At 57.4% G+C, this 10,014-nt stretch overlaps 1 protein-coding gene across 3 annotated transcripts in view; it reads left to right on the top strand.

The window, feature by feature from the left end:
* The first annotated feature begins 5,091 nt into the window (after window positions 1-5,091).
* The window catches only part of EPHB2 (EPH receptor B2), a 130,060-nt gene continuing 125,137 nt past the window's right edge, over window positions 5,092-10,014 (top strand). For 2 of the 3 annotated variants that reach the window (XM_069034626.1, XM_069034625.1), the window contains exon 1: window positions 5,094-5,284. In XM_069034626.1, the coding sequence (XP_068890727.1) occupies window positions 5,200-5,284 (85 nt within the window). In that variant the 5' untranslated portion in view covers window positions 5,094-5,199. Of the gene's footprint in view, window positions 5,285-10,014 lie in introns of all 3 variants that reach the window. The other variant, XM_069034627.1, reaches the window with a different exon arrangement.

Genomic DNA, 10,014 nt, shown 5'->3' with positions numbered 1-10,014 from the left:
CAAATTAGCTGTTGAACAAAATATCCCAAATTTCCAGCTCAATTCTACAGTTCTAAATCTATTTTAAATGCTTCAAAAGTGCCTCTTCTCTTTAATTTGTTCCCATGGCTACCATTCAAAAGTTTCATTCATTTTCCGAGCGGAGAACTCTCCAAATCGTTACTGCAATCTACCAGTTGACTTCTCCTTCTTAATTTAGCTGAAGGCTCTAAACCCTCAGACTCCAGACATTGCAACAGCAGCACAAACAGCGTTACCTTCCACTCCTTGATCCTCCATCCTCACTGCAGCCCCTCCCTGGAGAGATTAAATCCTCCCTTGGTGCTTTTCTGCGGCTCTGCCTCGTTGCCGGGGGTCCCAGCGCACGACGATGCTCGGCTGCCCAGTGCCATCCTCTTACCTTCCTCCTCTCTGTTTCACCTGCCCTGGTACCAGGGAGCTCAGGGTTTGTGCACAGGAACCCCTCAGGCAGAGAGCTCAGAAATGCCGGAGGAAGGAGCGTACGGGGAGAGGGAGCCTCTGGTTCCCCCTCCGCAGGTCCCTGCAACAGGATGAACAGGTTGAGTGAGGTGGGGCTGTCCAGTGTCATGTTTCAGCACGAGCCACCCAGGGCCAGGTACCCTCACCAAGCATAAAGGGATGTAAAAGCTTTATCTTTATTTAACTCTGTGCAGAGAAACCTCCTCACAGTGTCCCCGGTGGGGTGGGGAGAGTAGGGGGCTGCAGCCAATGCCTGCTTGAGTGGTGGCCGGTGACTGGTGTAACTGGTAAAGGTGCTGGTTTGCTCTGGGATGATTCAGGAGAGGTCTGAGATCCCTGAAAATTGTGGATTTATGGTACAGATCAGAGTGAGGATGTTGAGCTGAAAGGTGCTGGGCAGCACCTAGGGCTCAGCCTGGAGGTGGGGAGCCCCTGCTGCTCTCACCCTTCCTCCTGAAGGACCAGACCTGCCTGTCCCCAGCCTGCAGAGCACTTGGGGTGACTGGGAAAGGTAAAGAAGGACAGAGGGAGGCCCTTGGTGGTGACAGGCTGCAATCACAGATATCCATGGGGTTTCTGGCTGTTCACACACCCTTCACGGAGGTTAGAAAAACCCACTATTGGGAACAGTTCCTCCATCCCTGCTGAGCTGGGGAACATTAAGTAGGTGATAATAAGCGGTCCCTGAGTGGGAGGGCCTGCTCTCCTCTGGAAAGTGCTACTCCAGACAATTTATCATTCAAACAAAGGGGAAAAAGGGTTAAACACTGCCTGGCCTCCCCAGCCATCGGTGGCTTTGGTTATCTGCAGCATGGCTGCAGGGCTACATGGTGCCTGTACATGTTCGGGGATCAGGAGTTAAGTGTTTAAATGATAAGTGATATCTTAAAAACATAAGTTTAGCAATGAATCTTTACCGACAATACTATACTATTAGTTAATAGGCAGAATTAACTCACTGGCCTGGGGCCAAGCCCGTCACAGCCAGAGCCAGAACAGCTGAAGCTGCTTTTCACTTGGGTTTTGCTTGTATGGGATTTTCTGCTGCAGGGAGACTCCAATTTCTGTAAAAATATGCTCGTGTTTTCCTCCTCCCAACCTGCCCCTGGAAGCTCGAGGCTCCTTGGAGCCCAAGGGATTCAGCCAGGAGGTGGAAAGCTTTCCTATTGCATGCAGAGGTGTGACCAAGTGTGCTGATTCAAGACCAAGGGGGCCAATTCAGGACCAAGAGTGCTGATTCTCTGCAGGGCATCTCTCAGTGGCCCTGGACCACCTCCCTGTCTGCTCTTGGTGGAACTTTACAGGCAGATTTACTCTTGGTGCCAGCATGGGACTCACTCCCCATCCCTCCCACCCCAAAGAAACCTCCCTCTCCCTTAGCTGGGGCATTGAGATTGACCAAGTATCTTCCTTGGACCAAAGAAGCATCTCCTGAATCTTTCCGGTAGCTGAGGCTCCTTGGAATTACCAAAGACGACTGCACTGACCCTTGAGTGTGTGCCTGATGGCTCCGTGTCACCCCTTGCTGCTTTCCTTTGTGCCTCCCTTGACTCCCAGCTGTGACCTGCTGCACCTCTGTAACCTCACAGAGAGTGAGAGGGAGCCACCTCCTCCAGGTGTGATGAGCCAAGGGCTTCACATGCAAATGGAACTTTTTCTTCCTGCACCAGGAACTGAAAATGCAGCATTAAATGTGTCACCATCAAACTTGTTTTAATGTCTCCTAGATGTCATCTCTCCTAGCTCTGTCAGCCAGGAAACCACCTTTTGATGTAAACCAGCAGGTGGGTGCAGCTGGAGGGGTGGTTGTCCCATTTTTGGGACCCCATCAGGGCTGTACCTGATGTTCCTGATGTACCTTCTGCAGCAGGGTTTGAGTGTCCTGTGGCAGTGCTGCCCAAGGGCAGCAAGGACCAGCAAAACCAGTATAACTTGACTTCCAAGGTGGCCACATCCAAGCTGCCTGATGGTGGCTATGTCCACGTGACACAGTCCCGCGACCACTTGTCACCAGATGGCAGCAAGGAGAGCATCAGCTCACAGTGTGGCTGAGGACAGCAGTGAGGATGCACAATGCTCCCTGGCCCATGGCCATCCTCCACTGAAGCCACTAAACCTGGTGCAGAGTGAGTGGAAGGTGCAGGGAAGGACACTGGAGGAGGTCTGGAGTCACTTGCCATGGCCTGGTGCTTTGCAGCACTTGCTGGTCTGCTCAGATATTGTGACATGGTGCCCAGAGGAGCTTGTGGGATTCAGGTCAGAAGGTGGATACTGGCGACACCGCCTGCACTGGGAACAGCAAGTTTGTGAGGGTGGCAGTGGAACCTTGGCAGGCCTTCCCAGGGATGCCAAAAAGATGCAACAGTCATAGAAAACCCTTCCTGGGAGCAGCGTGAAGGTGTGAGGTGGGACCAGTGCTCACAGTTCGTGACTGGCCCTGAAGAGCATCTTCAGGGCACAAACCAGACTCCAAGGAGCATGTAAGAACTTCAAAGACAGTGCAGCAGCCAGACAAGTCTGCATAGTCCAAAGTCCATCTCCATCAGCAACAGCCTAAGGGGGAGCTCAAAAGAGAAGAGAGAAGGTCTCCAGTGACTGTTCCCTTGGGACAAAATTCCCATTGTATGTGGCAGTGCAGTCCTGGAGAACTTCAAGAAAATCCTGAGGGTCTGAGTGGGCAGTGGCAAACACACAGAGCTGCTGCTCTTGGACTCCAGGCTCCCGTTTTGGAGAACTGATGGATCCTCAGGGACATGCCTGTCTAGGGCATGCAGGACACAAGAGCCCTGGGATCTGGGACGACTGAAATGAGGGTATGAGGAGTTTGGAAATGGTGAGTGCTTTCAGACATCTCATGGGAAATGCTGGGTGCTCCAGAGCAGCGGGAGTGAGGGGAGGGCTGGGAGTGGGGGAGCTTGGGACAGTGCAGGAGTGGTGGGTAACTGCTGGGAATCCTTGGGTTTTTTCTTGCCCTGGAGAGGAACACATCTGGAGGAAGGAGCAGCAAGGCCGACGGCTGTCCTGGCCCTTCAGCCTCCTTCCTCAATGCAAGAGTGATGCCGAAAGAGGCACTAAAGATGGAAGCTTCTCCACACACGGTGGAGCTGGGCCACAGGGTTCTCCAGGGATTCCATGTTGAATGTGGGGCCAACCTGGATGACCAGCAACATCTGCAGTGACAGGAACTCCCAAAGCAGATCAGAGCCTGCGGCTGGCCACACTGAACTGGCTCATGCACACGGCCAACACCATCACAGAGCCGTGACCTCCTCTAACCACTCCTGTGGAATTGTTTCCTGTGGTGGGTCAAGGCAGGGAACCCAAGGTGCTCAAGCTGCTGATGCAACAAAGGGATAAGGAGGAGCACAGTGGAGCCTAGACTGGTTTTTCCATGCCTTTCCATGGTGAGTTGAGGGATAGGAATCCATCCTCAAAGTCCAGTGGGTCTTTAGCTCCTGGCCTATGAACCTGGCACAACTTGTGTAGAGATCCATGCGCAGGGTGTGACCTCCCTAGGAAGATCTTCCAGGACACAAGTGCTTCCTGCAGGATGCACCTGAACCTTCTGCCCAGCCAGCAGAAATTGGGACACAGCTATGGGGGGCGAGCAGAGGGTACTGCTGGGTACAATGTGGATGCTAGAGGGGTGAGGAGGAGATGTCAGGGTGGTGGCAGAGGGACGTCCTGGGGCAAAGAGTCCCGGTAGCAGTCACAAGTCATAGGTTCACTGACTGGTTTGGGTTGGAAGGGACCTTAAAGACCATCTGGTCCCAATCTCCCCGCTATGTCCTGAAGAGGGTGTGGATCATGAGGTGCCCACAGGGCAGATGTGGTTCCCAGGCACCAGGGAAGTCGGGGCTGTTGCGTGCTTCGATGCAGAATTGGAGCTGGGTCTCACCTTGCACCTTCTGGGAAGGTCCTGCTTGACCCCAGGAGTGTCAATGGGGCTTGTGACCAACTCACAACTGCTCCACGTGGGAAGTGGGGAGATTCCTGTTCTCTCCTCCCGAGGCTGGCTCCAGGGGGATGGGGGAGGAGAAGGGTGTGGGGGCTCAGGGCTGCCCACAGCAAGCCTCGGATTTACCAACTCCTTGGATTTTTGTTTCTTTTTTTTGTGCTGCTGTATGCGTCCCCTTCTCCGGACGGGAATCTGCTCATCGCCCTGGCCCCCCGGCTCCGGTGGGCAGCGGCGGGGGCTTAGCCCCGCGGGAGGGATGCCCGGCCCGTGGCCGCGGGTGGTGCGAAGGGCGGCGGCGGGGGCATCCCCCCGGGACCCCCCCCGCCCCTCCGCCCCTCGCCGGTGCCGGCGGCGCAGCGAGCCCCGGCGAGGCGGATTTGGGTTGAAATCACGGCTTTCTCTGGATGATCGACAGCTCCGGGAGAAACCATCGGCGGGCCGGGGGGAGCCGCCGCCCGCTCGCTGCCCGCCGCCCCCCGCCCGCCGCCGGCCCCCGCCGCCCCCCGCCCGCCGCCGGCCCCCCCCCTCGCCGCCCCCTCCGCCCCCGCGGGCAGCGCGGCCCCGGGGCGGGGCGGGGCGGGCGGCGCGGGGCGTCCCCCGCGCGGCGGCGGCGGTGGCTCGGCCCGGCCGCGGCGGCGGGGCCGGCGGAGCGCTCCGTGCCCGCGGCCGTGCCCGCGCCGGCGGCGGCCCCAGCGAGGGGCTCTGGGCTCTGCGCTCCGCCGCTCCGCCGCCTCCATGGAGCGCCGGCCGCGCCGCCTCTGATGCCCGGCCCGGCGCGCACCATGGGGCCGCTGTGGCTCTGCTGCCTGCCCCTCGCCCTCCTGCCCCTGCTCGCCGCCGTGGAAGGTAAGGGGGGAGCGCGGGGGGCGGGGGCCCTGCGGGTAGGGCGAGCCCCCTCCCGGTTTTCCCCGCTTTTTGGGGGGTGGCACTTTGCCCCCTGGCCCCCTCCCCGCCGCACGCCCTTCGGAGGGGAGGCGAAGTTTGGGGAAGTGCTGCCCCAGCTGGAGGTGTCGCCGCCGGAGCCCGGTGTGTCGTGTGTGCCCCCCCCCACGCCCCCAGACCCTCCCGATCGCTGGCCGCCCTTCTCTCCGCCATCCCTCCGCCAGGGTGGGCATCCCTGGGTACGGCGGACGGTCCCCCAGGGATGCCCGGGATTCACCGCCCCGTGCCCGCCGCTGCTCTCGGGAGAGTCTTTGGGGTGCCCCTCCACCAGGCCTTACCGGCGTTCTGGAGCTGGTGGCCGGCTCCCCGTTGGCGCCGTGGCGTTCCCGGCGTCCCCAGGAGGAGCCGAGCTCCCCGCCGAGGTCCCCGGTGCTCAGACAAAGCAGAGCGAGGCGGCAGGTGGGGAGCTCCAGGGCTGGGTGTGCGGGGACGGCGCTGGGTGGGAGCCCCACGGTGGGGTCTGGGCAAGGGGAGACTCGTTCTCGCGCTCCCCAACCATCCCAGCCGTTCCTGCCTGCTCCCACCCGCCCGCTGCATGGACACCCTGGGAAGTGCCGGAGAACTGGGTTGGGCAGGGGCGAGGGCCAGGTGTCAGGCCAAAAACCGGCACGTCCTGGAGCGGCGTGGTCCAGGGATGCCTGTCCATTGTGGAAGAATCGTGTCTGAGCGGCTGGGTGGCTCCACTATCCCTCCGGCTCCACTGGACTGGTGGGCAGGCTGGGTGGCCGCTGCTGGCCCTGTGTGTGCTGGGTGGTGGGAGCCACTCGGACGGTGTTTGTCTGGAACATGGATGAGGCACCATTTATTAAGTTGGAGTTTTGAGAGATGACTCATGGGTTGGCCAGCTATACATCGTGATATTTACAATATGGGAGCTTGGCATAAATAGGACTATTTACGTTGCAGTGGAGAGCGCTCGCCAGCTCTGCTATTCAAATGAGCCCAGCATGGTTTTAATTATGGGGGGGAGGGTTGGGGTGATGAGCGTGTTTGTGAGAGCATACGTGTCCATGCAGGACGTCTGGCCCCATCCGCTGGTGGCCTTGACACTTCCAGCGGGGTCTGGGCTTGGCCAGTGGGGCCCACACGCACTTGGCCATGACGAGCGAACGGTGCCAAGTGTGGCCTGCCAGGTGCCTTGGGCAGGGACAGAGCGACACCTCCACCCCAGCCTGCTCCTCCTGCTGCCTGAGAGGTGCTGCCGGGCAGTGCTGTGGGTCAGTGGCCAGCTCCCGGGGCTCCTGTGCATGTTCTTGGAACGTGAGTGACTTTCCCACTGTCATGGCAGGAGCAGCGGGCACTGGATGCATGCGTGCCAAGGGATGGGGAGTATATTTGGGAATAAGGGGCTGGCCAATGCTGGTGGGGTGTTTCACCCACCTGAGATGATCTCTCTGAGGTTTGCTCCTCCACAGATGGGGAGGCTCCCACGGAGATGGTCAGTGGGCTTCCAGCGGCCATTCCCAGCCAGGGCTGACCATGTTGGTTTAGGTTCGGTGTGGTCCCCCCATATCCTTGCTGTTGCCTCTTGCCCTGTGTGTGTGCGTGCGTTGCGGGGCTGTGATGGTCACTCTCAGTGTTGGTGGGGGCAGCCAGCTCCCATGTCCAGCCTCTCAGGAAAAGGCTTCTAGAGAGCTGGCAAGGTGAAAGCGTGTGGGATGCAGCTCCCTGGGCGTGCCTCTCCTCCTTCCTTTCTGGAGCTGCCTCTTCCCTCCGCTCGCGAAGTGCTTGGATGTGGTGTCCACTTGCACCTCAGAATGCTCTGGATCCCTTCGGTGTGGACAGACAGTAGCCGCTGGCCATGGAGGTGGTGGCTGGACCCACCGTGTTCCCGTGGCTGCAGGGAACCTCCACAGTGGTGATGCCCTCCATCACCAGCTCCAGCGGATTCCTAGGGCCAAAATGGGGGCAGAAAGGCTTGTTCAGGGAAAACCCAAAATTCTGGAGGATCCTGCCTCTTGAGTCCTGTATTTGGCTCTGCCACAGAGCGTTTCTGTACTGCTGCTAATTTCACTTGTCTCCTCTGTGCCTCAGTTTTCCTAATTACAAGGCGTAAAATAATCCAAGCGTCTTTCCCAAGGGAGCCGCGAGGTTTTGTTAATGAACATGACAAAGTGCTTTGGGATCCGTGGTTGAAAGCGCTGCCTTAGTCAGTGCGGCTGTGTGTGGGGTGTTTATTTATCTACATGCTTTATATTTCTCTGTGCGCTATATATTCACTTGCATTTAACAAACCTTAATTAGAAACAAAGCCGATAGGGAAGGAAATATAAACAGGAGTGTGCATGAAAATTGGAAGTTGATTGCTCACTGGCCAGCAGAATGCATGGCTCGGGCTCGGGCGGGAAGGCTGTTTGGTTAAAACCGGCTCTGTTAAAAGGAAATGTGAAAAGAACGTAAAACATAAATCAATATGGAAAACAGGGAGGTGGATGACAACGTACATAAAGCAGAGGTTAGGAATTGCCTATAGTTGTGAAGGCGGTTGGAAGGTAACATGTCTGCAGCTGAGAAAGTTCAGGCTTCTCAAAGGAAAGTTTTTTGTGTGTTTTTCAAAAAAAAAAAAACAAAAAACCAAAAACCCAAACCAGAAAGTCAAGAACAAAGGAGTCCTGGAAGGGTCTGGATCCCACACCGGTTGGTAACGCCGCTATCGCTAACGGCCCCGCTTTGTATTCCTGCTGCGTAGGCTGCGCGCCGATCGCAGGACTGACGCTCCCGAGGTATTTTGGGGGGAGCTGGGAAGGACACAGAGGTATTTTAAAATCAACAGCCTGGCTAACTCACGTGTGAGGAGGGAAAAGCAACCCGATGGTGCTCTTCACCCCGGTGGAGTTAACTTTTCACAAATCTTGCGGTGCTGGCAAGCTTCCCGAGGGCTGGAGGAGAGCCAGCCCTGTGCCAAAAATGCGAAAGGAGACACGAGATGGCCCTGCTATCAGTGAGGGTGTGGGCAGCACGGAGCCAGCAGCACGGAGGCAGTGACGGGCTCCAATGGGCGCCGGAGAATCGCCCGGCATGAGTTTTGCTGGGAAGCAGGATCACGGGTGAGGGGACTCGATTCTGAGCATCAACTGTGCTGGGCAGTCCTAATCCTGAGCCCAGCCTTGGGCTTGGAGAGGGATGCTGGGGCACAAGGGCTGTAGCCACTCTTGGGGTGGGTATTCCCAGGGCGTGCTGTGGCTGAGGTGCTGGACACAGACATCCCTGCCCATCCTCCAAGCAATCTGGAGACAGGACTTTGGTGCTTCTGTAGCTAATAGTTAATAATTATAGTGTACATAATATTTATTGCACTCTCGGACACATGGTGGGATTGTTGGGGGGTCCTATGCAGGGCCAGGATTTCAACTGGATGATTCCTGTGGGTCCCTTCCAACTTGGGGTATTCTGTGATTCTGTAATATGCAGTATATTTAATTTCATTTGTGCTATAATATATTGCAGTGTTAAAACATAGTCCCTTCTCCTGTACCACGTTGAGCACCCCCACAGCCTCCTCCAGGCTTCCAGGGGTGCAGGGAGATGCCAGGGACACAGGGCTGGTTTGGGCCTTTTTGTATCCATCTCTGTGGCCTCCATGGAGGAAGTCTTGAGCCATCCCTTCAGGGTTATGTTCACACCAGGGCATTGCTTTGATCTTGGTGCTCCATGGAGGTGGATGTTCCAGGTGTGCCAGGACCAAGGGAGCTGCAGGAGCCTCCCAGCAAGCCTAGCATGCTCCAGAGGGATGCAGCAGAACAGCAGGTCCAGGGAGAAACACAGGATCTGTCAAGAGCTGATCCCTCCTGTGGGCTTGAACTCCAGATCTGCGAACACTCTCCTGAGACCGGGAGGGGAGCAAATGTTTTGGGACAAGTGGGGCTTAGGAGCAGAGCAGAGACTGTGGTTTTGGCCTGGCCCTGTGCCACCCGTCTCCCTCCTGCTGCTTTCCCCTCCCCTCCATTTCCTGGGTTAATTTTTGACAAGGCACATTCCTTGCACCCACCTGCCCTTTGCATTACAGGGGCAGCAAAAGGGAAAGCTCCTTTTGGAAGCCAAATAAGTTGGTGCCTCATTTAAACATCCATGCTGCTGCCCTTGCTGCTCTGTTCTGTGGCTTTTCCAGACGGGAGCAGCAGTCCTCTCAATCCCTGCTGACTTTCCAGCTTCTCTGGGTGACAAAAGCATAGGAAGGAGATGCTGTAGGGGACAGGGCTGTAGGGGACAAGGGCTCAGGGTTGGTGTGGCCACTGATGTCCCCCAGCTCCTGGGGTCACCCCACAGAGGGTGTGAAGGGGACGTGGCTGTGCCTTGGGGATGCTGCCGAGAGGTTTGGGCTGTCCCCAGGGATGGGAGCAGCGATTCCCTTGGAGACGGGCTAAGGACCTGCCTGCACTAGTCAGAGCCCTTTGTGTGCACATACCTGAGCTGCTGGAAAGAGGGGTGGGCACCACGAAACTGCCCGAGGAGCTGGGCAAATACTGGAGGCTGTGACAGCTCTCGAGGCCTGAGCGAGGGATGAACGAGAGCCTGACCCTCCACTCCTGCTCCAAAACACGCCTGCTCCCCACACACCGGCCCTGCTGGGATAGTGCTGAGGGTGTCTCTGGCTGGGAGCAGGAGCGGGGTTCCCATCCTGCTGAAATCCCATT

This window comes from Aphelocoma coerulescens, chromosome 21 (genome assembly GCF_041296385.1).
Source record: "Aphelocoma coerulescens isolate FSJ_1873_10779 chromosome 21, UR_Acoe_1.0, whole genome shotgun sequence".
Classification (NCBI taxonomy): domain Eukaryota; kingdom Metazoa; phylum Chordata; class Aves; order Passeriformes; family Corvidae; genus Aphelocoma; species Aphelocoma coerulescens.
The sequence above is the reverse complement of the archived record's forward strand: the minus strand, read 5'-3'. Positions and strand labels throughout refer to the sequence as shown.